At 39.1% G+C, this 14,926-nt stretch overlaps 1 protein-coding gene across 1 annotated transcript in view; it reads left to right on the forward strand.

Annotated features, from left to right (window-relative positions):
- The window catches only part of WDFY4 (WDFY family member 4), a 143,326-nt gene that overhangs the window by 59,827 nt on the left and 68,573 nt on the right, over nt 1-14,926 (forward strand). The window contains exons 34-39 of the mRNA XM_068398245.1: nt 90-207; nt 786-943; nt 1,390-1,628; nt 2,628-2,737; nt 3,703-3,894; nt 4,921-5,060. Of these exons, the coding sequence (XP_068254346.1) occupies nt 90-207; nt 786-943; nt 1,390-1,628; nt 2,628-2,737; nt 3,703-3,894; nt 4,921-5,060 (957 nt within the window). The remainder of the gene's footprint in view (nt 1-89; nt 208-785; nt 944-1,389; nt 1,629-2,627; nt 2,738-3,702; nt 3,895-4,920; nt 5,061-14,926) is intronic.

Below are 14,926 nucleotides of genomic sequence, written 5' to 3' on the forward strand. Positions count from 1 at the left end.
AGGCTTTTGAACAAAGGCTGAGAGTGAATTTGAGTCTGATTTCCTGGCTGTTTTCCTGCCGTACTAATATGTATACGGTCACTATATAGGCTTCTCCAGAGGATGCCACCAGTGAGCAGAAGAGACTTTTTCAGACAAAAGTTTTGCTGTCTGCTATGGATGTCTTCCATGTTACCAGCCAAGGCGAGGGAAAAACAAGACCAAGAGGTGAGTGGTGAGAAATAGATCATTAGCTAGCTGATATTTGGCATGTAGCTGTAATTGCTAGATAGATTTGGAAACAGTAGCTAGAACAGTCCAGCTCAGCAGGCTGGACTGTCCGTTCACTCCTGCTGTAGGCCAATTTGCATAAATTACTGTAGCTTTATCATTTTTCTAGAGAGCCTCTTAACTTTTTTCTATCTGTTTGAGAACAGATTCTGAACATTAAAAAGGGAGTACTTAGAAAGAAATCTAGGTTTATCCTTGACTGCTTCTGGAAACAACCTTGATAACTTAGTTGTTGCTGCTCTCCTTTCTGAGTCATTAGTTGGACCAGTCCTTCATGATAGCATTTTAGTGAGATTGGTTCTGTCCTTAGGATGGGCTGTTGTTTCCAGTCTGAGTAAGGTATTTCTGCTAAATGTAGAGTTTTCTTAGGCATGTCCCACCTCTGAGACATTATGGCATGAGACTGTCCCTTCTCAGCTCTGGTAAGCTCACATCTCACATAATTTTTTCTTTTTTTTTTTTTTTTTTCATCTCTGCTTGTTTTGACATAGTCAACCCTCTTGTATCCTCTCCAGGGAACGGTGATCTTCATGGCACTTCAGACACAACTGCACCTATATCCATGATGAATATTGCTTATTTTGCTCAGAAGCTGTTTGAGAAGCTGAACAGCGGAATGTTTGCTGCTGACCCCAAGCAAATCCTGCTCTTCACTGCCAAACAGATTATGAGGGTGAGTCACTTGAAATTTTTTTTCCAGCTGTTATCAACATGTTGTAATGTTCTGTTTCACACTGAGGTCGTGATACCACAATTCTCAAGAAGATGGCTGTAATCCATTTGGTGTTTGTGATTGTTCCTGTTTTCTTGCATGAGCACATAATGGCTCTAAATGACAGTCAGAGCTAGATGGTACAGTGTGAAGAAGGGATAGTTAGCTCTTTTGTGCCACTGTCTGTTGGCTATGTACATGTTGCTGAACAAGAATAAATTAATCTCTTCCACAATTCCAGGGACTTCACCAGAACTACAGAAAAATTGAATTTGTATCTAACACGTAGTTCAGGGGAAATTTGCTGAAATAAGTTTGCAACAGCTTAAATGAAGTGAGAGGAGTGGATCCTTGGGGAGAGAGTTCTTTGAGCAAGCCAAGTACTCTGCTGTTTTGTGTTTTCACAGGTCTTAGAAAGCACCGTTTCTCAAAAGGAAGTTTTCCTCAGTGCCCTATACAGCTGTCTAAACAGAGCCATCCTATACTGCCTATCCAGACCACAACAATCGCTGCCTGAACAGTTTAATGTCCTGAATACTCTCAACGTCCTGCAGGAGCAGTGGGACATTATTTTTGCAACTTACAACTCAAATAATAATTTCATTGTCTGCCTAATGTACTGCCTTTGCCAACTGAATTTGGGCAGGTACAAATATTCATCTTAGTATAACATTTGTTTACATCTCTGTGCTGTTATCTATGGGAGTGGGTGCAGAGTGGGAAATTTCACAAAACTTAGGCAATATCCATTTTGGGGAATTGCTAGAAGCTGAGATTGAGCTGGATTCAGCTAGACTAAAGACTTTGGATGTAGTATATGTACTGTATTCTAGCACGCATGTGACCCCTTGGGCTCAGTGCTCTGGGGGCTTAAAGCACTGTTCTGCTTTAAATAGGCATACCTTACGTTCTGATTTGGTGTCTGTTGATGTGGCAGTATTACTGCTGTGCTGAAATTCCTTTTTTTTACCTGCTGGCTGGTAAATTATCTGACGCACACCCCACCCCCAAAGCAGCACTAATTCTTTTTGGCCATGGTGATGTTCTCAATTATAGTCGCATCTACATGATACTAATATCATGAGGCTAAAGTTTGCAACTTTTTTGTGCTGACTGCTTTATAAACTGAATAAAATGAATTAGTGCAAAGAACTTACTTAGACTAAGTAAGCAGTTTGGGTGTAGGGTGCGGCAAGGCAGTGTTTCCCACATAATGGGAGATACCTCTAGTGGAGAAATTCAGAGCAAAGAGACACTGCATACAAGATGCTCAGGGGAGGTGCAAGAAAGCTGAATGGAATCTGGCTACTTCAGTACAGCCCTGTGTTCCAGCTAGTTGAGACGAATGGTAGATACAAGCGCACTAAGAAGTGCAAGGATAAGGCATTTACAACAGAGTGATCCATAGGATCCTGATGACTCGTTGACTTTCAAAACCAGACTGGCAGTGGTTTAATTCCCACTTCCTGTAAATCCTGCAGTATCGTGGTTGGTGTAAGCCCTAGAGCCTGGGAATATTGATCTACCAAATTAGTTGAGTAGGAGTGGATGTGAAGAAATACCTTTTGCTTTTTCACTATCCTCAATTTGTTCTAAGTCTGGTTTCCTAATGTGCCCTCCTTTTTTTTTTTTTCTTTTGTCACAGCTATCCAGAAGGTTTTGGGGTGGATGCAAAACCAAAGCTGGCTTCATATCATCAAATTTTCCTTGCACCCAGTGAAGAGGAAAATGGCAGCCTGCCTAGTCCAGATGATGGTAATTTATGGCACGTGTTGCCTTTGGCTTACAGAGCAGGAAAGTGCCTGGCCTAAACAGTTATCACAGCAGCTTGTGAAAGTGCTACTTAATTGGCTTTTTGGTGTATAGGCAGTGCAGGCACAGCATAGAGAAAGGAAGGTTGTGCTAAACCTGACTTGTCTGCATCATACCTTTTTATTCGGAATTCACAACCCACATCCTCAGGAGTAATGGATATCAGTTTGGAGATCTCTTCCGCATGTTGTGGCCAGTATCGGTGCCCAGATACATACTATTTGTAGCTCTATTTCTTTTTTTCAAGGCCTGTACAGAGCTTGTGTCTGCTGTACACAGGAAGAAACATTTTGTGTTTTTAAGAGAAACACTGGAAAAACTTTGGGCTTTGGGATTCAGTGTGGGGGCTGTCAGCTGAACCCTACAGCAGAGTGTGATGCTCTTTATATATATATATATATATATAGGCTTGGATATGATGCAACCGAAGAAGTTTGGTTTGCATGGAAATAGAGCAAAACAGCTCCAACACTTCCTTGTGAAGCATCCTGTTGCTGAGTCAAATTATTTCATGACTTGTTACCTTCCTCTCACCATCTCTGATGATGTTTGGCAACATAAAGGAATGTCCTTTATCTGCTTTAGCATTCTGTGTATGACAATAAGATCATAAAAATTCTGATGAGATGGTTTTCCAAGGCAGAAACCAGTTAGAATCAGCTGTCACTGCTACTTGTTTCATTTAGGGATTTGAAATACAGTAAAAGAAATGTCCTGCTGTTTTCTATGTTAGACTAACGAGTCTGGCTTAGAACCTGTGGAGGCAGTGGACAAAATGGAGCAACTCCACTGACTCCAGCAGTTACTCTGGATCAGTGCTGTTCCAAATGAGATGCTTTTGTTTTATCTGCTGCTTGGCTTGTTACACAAAAAGTTTTTCTTCATTTGTAGTTTCTTTTGTTTCCTAGTCCATCAGGAGATTCTGAGAACAGTAGAAATCATCTGGAAGCAGCTCATTTCTCAGAGGCGGCAGGCTCTGGAGGACACTTACAAGATGGATCTTTCTGTAAAAGGAAATGACAAAGAAAGGGACATGAAGATAATGGAGATCACTCCTTTATGGGAAGAAATTATGACAAAAGCTTGGCAACATTTGATAGGTCTGTTCCTTTATGGAACACTTGGTGTAGTAAGCAAAGACATTGCAGTAAATATAGTGCTTAATAGAAAGCAGCTGATTCCTTGGTTATACCCTTCCTCTGCACATCACCTGCTAGATAAAGCAGATTCTCAGTTTGTCTCATTCAGGATTGTGATTGCTTTCTGTGTCATGCCCCGGCCCTTCTGTAATCACCTGGTGATATTGTAGGGCTCATGCTGTATTGCAAAAAAAGAGAAATCTCCTTAGATATTTATATCCCATAGGAGAATTTAAAAGGGAGGATATTTGGGTGAAGAAGGGCATCCCAATGTGTGTAGTGCTGCAGGGATTCAAAGTTCATGTCTGTATAATGAAACTGGTCTATGGCAGACCTCTGTGAGGCTTTTAAAGAAAGACTTGAGAAGTACATGTGTCCTGGTTTCATTGTGATTTTTTTTCAGTTTGTGGCCAGCCATGGTGATCAGGGCCGTTAGCAGTTAAATGCAGGGCAGCCGACCCAGGCTGGCCCACAGGTGTATTCTATATCATTAACAATCAAGCTCACTATAAAAGGGAGGGCTTGGTAGGGAGAGGTGAGGCTGTTTTTGCTGTCCTCTATTCTGCTGTATTTTTTTTTTTTTTTGCCTTCCTTCTCATTGCTGAGGATTGCTCTTCCTGGGCAACTTGCTGCAACCTGTAGCTAAGTATACTTTTGTGTGTTTTGTGTTAGCATTTATATTGGTTTCTTTATTTTATTAAATCTGTTTAATTTTAACCCACGAGTCTCCCTCTTTTTCCCCAATTTCCTTCCTCAGTTGGGAAACAGACATTGGGTGAGAGAAAAACTGTTACTGTTTAGCCCTGGGTGCAGGCTAAATGAAGACAACATGTTAATTCAGTGCTCTTCTTATAAATAGAAGGACAATCCAGCTGGAGTGAGGCACTGTCATGTTGTTGTGTCTTGTGTAATGGGGATACAAACCCTCTACCTTCCCACAGGCTCAACTTCAAGTCTTACAAGATTTTTGTCTGTTCTGGCTCACAGCATCTGAAAAGAAGCTTCTCCAGAATAAAGCGGGACCAGGTCTGTCACAGAGCAAGCACAATTCCTGGAGCGAAAGCCTCTCTTCAGCTATTAGGTTGATGCCTGGCCGAAACACAAAGGAAATGACATGCAAATCTGAGGTAAATTCTGCTTCTGGTCTTTTCTGTCTCTGTTGTTAGTCTGTCTTTGATATGGTTCTGGAGAGCTTGTCTGGACTTGGGATGTTTCTGAGTATGTCTGTTGACGTGTTCCATTGTAAACTAGACACATATTGCAGTTAAGGTTCATTTTCTAGACTGCTAGAAATAATTGCTAGGAAATAGTCATTAGTCTGAAGAATTTCAGTTCGCAGCCTTAACATACAGTGTAATAATGCATACTTTTTGCATGATGCCTAATTATTGCCCTTGAAAAGAAAAACCTAAGCAGCCCATGTGTGTTTGTGCTCAAAGGGCTATGCTTGGCTCAGAGCAAGGTGAGGAGATGCTGGCTTTGCTGCTGCTTTTGACTTACATTGCTCTTGTAAACCTTGTCATTCAGACACTGAATTAATAGAAAGGATCAGGTATTACCATAGTAATGTACTTTCATTTTCTACTCAATATGAAGTATTAAAGGTCCAAAATTTAGTTTAGCCTCAAGAGATAAGGAGACAAGTGCTTATATAAACCAGGGGTAGGTCTGGAGAGTATGCAGCATTCCTACTGCCAGCAATGCAGCTGGAGTATGTTTTCCATGTGTAAGCTCCTCCTTTGAGAGAGATGGCCATTTCCATGTTTTTGCTGGGCATTTGTTGAGAACACAAATAAAAAGCACCAGTTAGATGTTACTTATTTAAGTGTGTTAGGGCTAGATTAACCAGCTATAGGGTAGGGCAGCAGTGCATTGACAGAATATTCAAAGCTTTGGACTGAGCTTGTGTTATTGCAGTGCTGAACATATTAAGGTCTTTTTTTTCTTCTGTTAAGGAGACAGTAAGTCTGTTACAGCATCAGTTTAGGGAGTCTTAACCCTCTAGCTCGAGCTATAGCAGGTTGCACCTTTATGCCCAGTGATGACTGGTTCTCTTCCAGATGTGTTGATCAGGAAGGCTATGATACCCAAGTAATGTGTCTGATAGTACCTTACTGAGCTGCAAGTTTTTTCTCAGCATGCCACAGCATCCTTCTCATTCCTTAAAATCACTTTGCTGCTTACAAAGTGAGCAAGTTCTTTCCAGTACATATGTAGACTGTGATGTCATACTATGAGAGCACCAACTATTTGCCTTGGGGTCTGTTTAATTATTTTTTAAAATTAATTTTGATTATTACAGCTGATTACACCTCAGTGAGCAATGTAATTGATATTTGTAAATGTATCCCAAGGAACATTTTGTACAACATGCTTTTTGCTGTTGAAGGTTAAAGACTCCGTTATTGGTTTTTCCCTAAATATGCCCACATCATTAGTTCCTCCAGTGAAAAGGTTGCCATCTGGAAAAGGCAGCATGGAGACATTATTCAGGCACAAGTGCATGAAATTGGTGTTTCTGCATCTTCTGTCTCTCTTCTGAAGGAAGCGGCTTGTAATTAAAGGAGCTGGGTTTGGAGGAAACATTACTCATTTGGTGTTATTCCTTATCATGTCAAGGACTTGACAGCTCCACAGCTCTGATAAATTGTTCCTCTCAATGAGATGCGAAGCTACAGTTCCAACTGTTCTTCTCCACTCTCCCTCTCCCCTTTCTCCCTCCAGCCTATCTTTGAAAGAGTTTGATGCACTTTTCAGAGAGTTGAAATCTAAAAGGAAGAAGACTTTGCTCTTTGCTCCTCAACAGCCCTCTTTCTTTGTACAGTTCACAAGCAAGGTATAAGGTGGGATTTTCAGTATCGAAGGAAGCTGGGAGCACAAGTTACATTAAAAGTGGTTCTAACTCTTATTTTTGACCTCACTTTGGTAGTCACTTTAGAAAGTGCTGTAATGTGATTTTGTATCACTTGCTGAATCTCAGGTTCCTTCTGTATTCACTTGGGAAAAATCTTCAGATGCTGGCCTCTGTCTTCACTACTGCTAGTTATGGACCTATGTCCTACAGCAATAGGCACCTGGTTGAAACACTGAGATAAAAGGAAAAGTAGCGGTATGAGCTATGTAGTCAGAGACAAAGCCTTTAAATCCCATACTGAAATACAAATCTTTGTATTTACTGAGAGCTAAACATGGTTGTTCCTAACTGAGCAAAACTTACTAAATTTGAGAAAAGTGCAGAAATTCAGACAGGATTTCAGTTTTGCCCAGTAGAAAGAACAAATGGGTTGGTTACTGGGTTATTAATTTGATTCCTTTATTGACTGAAAATAAAGAAAGAAGTTGAAGTAGTAGTAGCATTTACTGCAGATAAAAAAACAAAAACAACAAAACAAAAACAACAAACAAACCAAAAAAAACCACCTCCCTTAAAACTATCAACTTTTTCCCTGTTATCATTTACAAGATAGCAAGAGTACTTTTGAGACCCAATCCTCAATCTGGAAAAACCAGCAAAATTCAAACTATTCATTCCAGCAAAGGATCAGTTCCCATGTTTCTGCTGTACTTTCACTCAGGAGCTCCAGCATCAGTGAAGCCCATTCCCTGCAATTTGGTGGTAAATGTCAGAATTAGCAATCAATCAAATGCAGCTGTGTTTTCCCCATATTTCTGAATCCACTTTGCTGTCTCGTGCTCTGCTCTGGGCTTTGGAAGCCCAGGCTCCCTCTCCCATCAATCTCTCCTCCCCTAGTCCCTCTCCTGCCAATTTTGCTGTTGAATCTAGGATATGTATTTAATTTTTAGGTTAGCAATGACTGATTGTTTTTGTCATCTTCAACAAGCTGAAAGAGCAGTAAGGGGCCACTGTAACAATCGTATTTCAGTGAACTGTAAATCAGTCAACAGCTTCTGCTATGCGGTGTCCTGAGATTCTTCCTGAGGATAAGTGCCTGAGCAAGGTTACAAGCAGCATACTTCTAACTGCTGTAAGACACACTGGCTCTGGGCTGTAGATATAGTTGTTATTCTTTACAAGAAATGCAGAACCTCCAGAGTTTTACAGCAGGCCTGATCATGCCTGTCCTCTCCTGTTTTGGTTCGTTAATTACATTCCTCTATGCCAGAGGCCCAAATACCTCGAGAGAATGAAATAGAAAAGGTCTTTTTAATCCCAGTCTTCAGAATGAAGAGGTTAACAGACACCTCCTAATTTGTAATTGCAAACCCAGAAAATTTAGGTAGGATTTTGGTCAGCAAACATACATATGTTTAGACAGCTATAGATAAGGAGCCAGCATCTGACATCCTTTGTGCTGGTTTTGTCTCCCTGTCTGTTGCAAGAGAGTTCCTCCTGTTTAAGTGATGGGAGAATGCAGCCTTTGAACTCTAAGGATTTTTGAGCAGTTTGATGGATAGCTTGGTTTCTTCTCTGCTGCCCTTAATGTATGCAAGGTCACTGCAGAGCTAACGGGGGAAAAAAAAAGCACCTAATGGTGTAGCTCTACAAACCAGAAAATACTGGGTGCTAAGTTTGGCTTGTCTGGGAGTGATTCATTTTTCTTTAGTTGGTCTTGTAGTAAAAGCTCGTCTCTTGTGCTTGCTTTTGTAAGCCACAGGCAGATTGTGAAACACACAGCAAATCTCTAAAAGATAACTGCATCAGTGTGTTGGCAAGAGCTGCCTTTGTCTCTCTGGATAACTTTCTGAAGTCAGGAGCTCCAAGAGAAGACCTGTTGGCTGAGACTTAAGTCACTGTCAGACACAGAATCTACTTCAGCTCCTTTTGAAAATTCTTCCTCTTAATTTTTTACAATGTAGTATTTTATTTATACTGATGGCTAAGCAGTCTTGATGTACCTACTGAAAAGAAACTGCAGCTCATTTAGGAAAGTGAGTTGTATGTCCTCATTTTATGACCAAGCAAGAAGATAGTGATACAACCAAGGACCACTTGAATTCTGCATAGTTTCTTAACAACAGATACCCTTTGTTGAAGTAATAGCAAATGTCTCTTGGACAAACTCCACTGAAAGCTCTCTGTTGAGTCCTGCCTCTATAGTTAGATTCCCAAGAGGAAGAAAGACAGCCTCTCAAATGTCTTGTAGGAGTTAATGTTTCTTTTGAAGACTGAGAAAGACTGAGGCGTGTTTCAAACAACATACTATTTCAAAGTCTTTAGGACTTTCTTTAGTTTTAGATTTAGAGGAAATTTATTTATTTAGTTTTCTCATGTGTTTATTCACCAGGCTTCTCTTAGGCCAGCAGCTGAAAGTGTTGGTGCTACAGAAAATTATTCGTTTGTTACACCGACAACAACAATCTTTTCAAATTTCACAGCCAGCAAAAAAATTTTAAAAAATTTTCACGTCGCACCTATTCTTAAGATAAATATGGCTAGTACACCTAGTATCTCTAGTGATTCACCTGTGGTGGTAATGCATTATATTTTGAGAAGTAGTTAAACATAAAATTTCCATTGACTTCAGTGGGAGTTTGAACTACAGGCTTAAATTCCTTCCGTGCTGGAAATGTAAATCTCTACATCAACACTAACAGGAGTTTTTTAATGTGTTTTGTACAGTGCTAGGACTGACTTACATAGTACAAATAGTAGCTGCATCACAGATACAGAATTAGTCCTGTCTGTGGCAGAGCTCTCACCCCACATGATTCCATCAAGAGCGAGCACTGGGGCTTCATTTACTCCTGGCTGTCAGTCTTGCTTCACACTTTTTGCAGCCATTTTTACAGGTTTTGCACTAGGTGTGGGGGAAGAGGAAGAAATAACCTGTTTTAAATTGATATGTACAGATCATACTCACAAATTCTTGGGTGAGCTGTCTGTGTGCAAAAGTATTTGTGTTTTAGAGGGTAGATTTAAACAAGGCTTTTCAAGCAGAAGTGTTTGATGTTGAACTGGAAGGCTGATGATGTATTCTAGGCTCTCGTCAGGGTACAGAAGACTCAGCCCCAGGACATAAAATCGGCATTAGCTCAAAATGCTGTGTGTCAATGGGCTTTGACTTCTGTAAGAAAGAAGCTTTATCTCAAGTTGATGGACATTAATTTACAGAGACTTGGCCATTATCACCCAAGAAGTCAGTGGCAATGTTAGCAGCTGAACCCAGAGCTAAATAGTGGACCAGTGCCTTCAAATACTAGCTAGTTCTTTCCTACATTGTTATAGCATCTTTCAATAACTGACTGTAAAATCAAGGCTGATGCTGACCAGCCTGAGTTTTTAAACCATAGTAGAGCAACTGCATAAGGGAGTGGTTGTTTAAGGTAGGGAGGTATGGGAGGTATATGAGGTGGTGAAAAGGAGAACTGGGTTGAACAAAAAGAGCTTGCTAATTTGGGACGAAGGAGGGACAAGCTCAACTTAGCAGTTCGTGGTAGGTGAAACGAAGATAGAAATATTTGAAACATTATCACAATTATTACTTAAATATTTTTCTTACCAATCACTCAGTTGGTCTTTTGTCAGCTTTTCAAGTTAACTGAGTTAAAACAAGCAAACAAATAATGATATTTTTTGAAAAGTACATCATTTGTGTAACATCTTTATCTTCATAATAGAAGGATAATTAACACCACTAATTATCTAATTAAGTTCATTAACTATCCGCCAACAGTGCACTGTGAAGTTGACATTATGTTCTTCTGTCAACAAATGCTTTGATTTCTTAGGAAGTAATTAAAATGTAAATTAGCATGTCATTAAATGCACAAGGGAAGTTTGGAATCAAATATTCCTTTCAAAACTGCTCATAGCACACATTTTTTTTACTTCAATGAAAGCAGGCACTTTACTATTAATGATGTATATTAAAAAATTTCCATTATAATATTATTGTCTTGTTTAATAACTGGCTCAAAGCTAAATTGCAGTATGCTACAGCAAGCTGGAAAAAGTTTCTTTAACTTTGTTCAAAGAAATTTTTATGTCCTCTTAAGCAGATATGTGACACACTGCTCATTTATCATTTTCAGATTATTTACAAGATCATAAAAAAATAATTCAACAGGTCAGTAAGTTAGATAAGAAGTGCATGAAAACATAAAATGCAGAGCTATCTAATTTTATGTAATACAAATCACCGAACTTTCTGAAATGTATGGAAATAATTTCCACATTCAGTGAAGATAACTGTTTGAGAGAAGTTGGAATATAAAGGTTGTATGATGATGAGGAATACAGATTATTAGTCTTAGATCCACAAGTCACTCACCTCACAGTCTATCCCCTAAAAATCCAGTACCTGTTGCTACAAGAGATGGTGTGTGACAGCACAGTGCACAGTGTCCTAGCGAAATTGTTCCTTTCTTCATTTATATTAGTTTCATCTTAAAATCTGACATGCAAGAAATAATATCCGTTCAAAAACTTTGAGGGTAACTATTAAGAGGGAGTTTTTCTGTGTTTTTAAATTCAGCGGTGTCCTGTGTCAGTGAGGTCTCTTCATTTAATTGTATTAAAACATGTTTTCTTCTATGCTTCCTGCATATTTTTTAAAAAAAATATTTTTGCCCTTTAAGCTATATATTGTGTCTGGCTCGAGTTGAAGCTTGGATATAGGATTTCAGCAAGTGGAGTTGAATGTTGAAAGCTGTTGGCATTGAAATCTCATCTTTCAATAGCTGCTGATTGCGGAGTTTTATTTTCACAAAGCAGACATGATGCCAAATGAGTTGAATGGTGTTAACATTAATGAAAGCAGAGTTTTATTTGGTTGTAGAGAAACCCTAGAAACAAGTTCTAGCCACTGAAACAGAATAATTTTTTTCTCTGCTGAATATATAGAATGACAAATTATTTTTCATATTTCTTTGTTCAATATGTCCATTTTCTTCTGAATTTTGATGCAACATTTTATAATAATTTCAGAAAAGGTTTGTTTGAATTAAATTGCTTTATATGGATTGTTTGATTTGAAAGCTTGAAGCAGCAGTTTAAACTGAATCAAACTTACATTTTTGTTTTAAAACTTTCGGTGGAATCAACATTCTCATTTGCAGTTTCCCACGAGAAAAATAATTTTTCATTATTTTTTAAGTTTGTTCTATTTCTAAAGACAAATAATGCATTTTTTCAATTATGCTATTTATTATTAGAAATCTTTATAAAGAGAAGAATTATGACCAAATTTGTTTATCAAGAAATTATGAGTTTATATATGGTGTCTCATCTCATGCAGGGAGCAGTATAAAATGCACACAGGAGTCTGGGTGCCCAGAAAAATAAGTATGATAAGTTTCTATCAGACAGCAGAGACTGAAAAATAGCTAAAAGTGTGAACTGGATGGTGGTATGTGCAAGTAAAGAACAGGAAATGAGGGGAGGTCCTAGAAGATGAACTTAAATGGTTCTCCCAAATAAGAGTATTGGTTGCTAACCTGTGAAGTCTGTGACCATATGTTTCTTGTTCTCATCCTTGCTAGCCAAATCAAAGCTTGGTTGTGCCTGTCTGTGTTCCATTCATGCTTTGTGCTGCAGAGTAGCCTGTAGAGTCCAGGATTGTTCTACAGGCACTAAAAAAATCCAGAAGTAATATTGTCACCTTTAAATGCGTGTCACTTTAGGAAAACTGATAATTTTAGGGTTCAGGGAAGAGAGTTTCTTTGTATTCTGTACTCTGAGCTCTAAGCATACACTAATGTTTACAGAATTCTTAGGCAGCTAAAAGATTAGAAGTACACCTTTTTCTTAAATAAAAGGCACGATTCAAATGTAATCAGAAAATGCCAGTGCATAAGGCTTTCAGATAAATGCATTGAGATACTATGTAATAAAGCCCTAAGCTACATGCACCTGTAGGACATCACAGAAAATCACCATTTTAAATAGAAATAGGAAAATGGTGAGTAAGAAAAGTGAAGGCAAGAAGAGACCCCATTGCTATTCCCAATAATGCCAAAGTCTGACCCTCACCTTTCACTAGAGGTAAAAGCTAATACCTTTACTGTAACAGGATGGAAGCTGAGCCCTCAAGAGGTTGAGTGAATTATCCCAAAGCCACAGATGTAATTCTCAGAGATAGGATAAAGAACAAACATGTCTCACCTCCCATTGTGCTTTTTTGCTATTAAGGGACAAGTTATCCATTCTTCCAGGAATTCATCTCTTCAGTAGTATCATTTTTTGAAGGGGTGTGTGTATGTACATACATATATATATACAGTTGCTATAGAAGTAGAGCTGCTTCTGTGCTGCCTGAGTTTAGCTGACCAATACAGTGTGGAAGTCTTATCGCATGTACACCATACTTTGGGTTTATCCTCTTGAAACCCACCCCTGTGTGCGGGTACATTTATGATGCACTGAAATATGGAGGTTTTTCTCATTAAGTTTGCTATTCCCCAACCAACTGGCGATGCCAGGAATCCATCCATGATCCTTCAGAGCAGTTGGCACTGTGCATTAGCCTCCTAGTGGGTTGAGCCATGAAGCTTCCATGCAACGCTTAACTGCTGGAACTACAGTCTGTTGAAAAGCTAAATGAATTTTGGCAAAGCAACAATAAAATCCACATGGCAATAACAATTTTTTGATTCAAAAGAGCCTGCAAACAACCCTCAGTGTGGAAAGTGTATACGAAGGACTAAGACAAACTGCTCTTTAATCTGCTAAGGAAAACATGATCTGCCTTAGCTTAATGCTTGTTACCTGGTGACTAATGAAACAATTTTTCCTCTTATGAAATGAACCTACTTGCTTCCTAGTGCATAGTCAATTACTTGAAAAGTAGTCTGGTCACAACATGGGTGGCTTATTGTTTGCATAGGGTAGCAGTGTACCTGGTCTCTGACTCACTGTGTTAGATTTAGTAGCGATAGTAAACTTGGATGTGTTATACACATTGTCCCTGTATCTGAATGCAACAGGGCTGATGAGTTGGAGGCTTCACCCAACTCTAGGAATTTTCTGTAACACTTGGATTCTTCTCTATAAAACTGCCATGCTAGCTGTAATCCTATCCTCTGCTTGTGAGGCTGACGAACGCATTGATTTCTTCTCTGTTACTTAGCAGGAAAGGACCAGAAGTGTTGGGCTTTAATTGTGCATGTCAGGAGGGAAAGTTCTGGTTAGATGTGAGGAAAAAGGAGGAACATGAGAACTGAACTGAATACAAGAAGACAGTTTTCACACCTCAAAAGACTTTAGGCTCAAAACTTAACTGCTGAAAATCTGGCTCTGTAGCTATGTTAAGTTGCACTGGTTCAGGAATTTTCCGTTAAGAAGACTATTGGCTTTAGATGGTGACTGCAAAAATAAATTGCGTTTGTGAGAAAGTGTTTCCTTTCTGACTAAGGCACATCATCAGTGATGGGAGATCCACGCTGGTTAGGGCATGTGGTCCGGAGAACAGGGCTGGGATATGGGGCTGCCGAGACAAGCAATGCTGCACCACAGGTGGATGCCATTTAATGTTGAGCTGCTGGAAAATAATGTAAAAGTAAAGTAAAACTAGTCAATTCACTCTTTATAAAATGGAATTTCCTTAGAGTTCTATTTAATCAAAAATGCAGCTTTTCTGTTTGATTCAAGACACATCAGATTAGATCATGTAATTTTTCTCATTCTAATGATGCTAATTTCCTATTTCCCTCTTTTGCAGTCATCACCCATAAAGGTTTTAAGCATGCTTAATTGTGTATATATTATCTGTGTGTTTGTATCTTAAATGCTTGGATTAAGGCAAATCTGCCCCCCTTATGTACAACCTGTATATAAAAGTTGTGAAGTATATGCTTAAACATGTCCTGAAACGCAGTGATTTCTTGAATCAGGGTCATCAAATCTGTTTCTGCCATGCACAAACTCTTTGCCACTGTCACATATGCTATTTACATGCAGTTTGTCGTGTCCCTAAGAGCTTCTTACCTGCTGTTCTGTTTTTCTATGCCCATGGAATACTTTCTATAAACCTAGTGATTGGTTGAATAGCTATAATTAGATCAAAAAACCTTCCATGTAGAATTGCGAAAGCCC

This window comes from Nyctibius grandis, chromosome 4, assembly GCF_013368605.1.
Source record: "Nyctibius grandis isolate bNycGra1 chromosome 4, bNycGra1.pri, whole genome shotgun sequence".
NCBI lineage: Eukaryota > Metazoa > Chordata > Aves > Nyctibiiformes > Nyctibiidae > Nyctibius > Nyctibius grandis.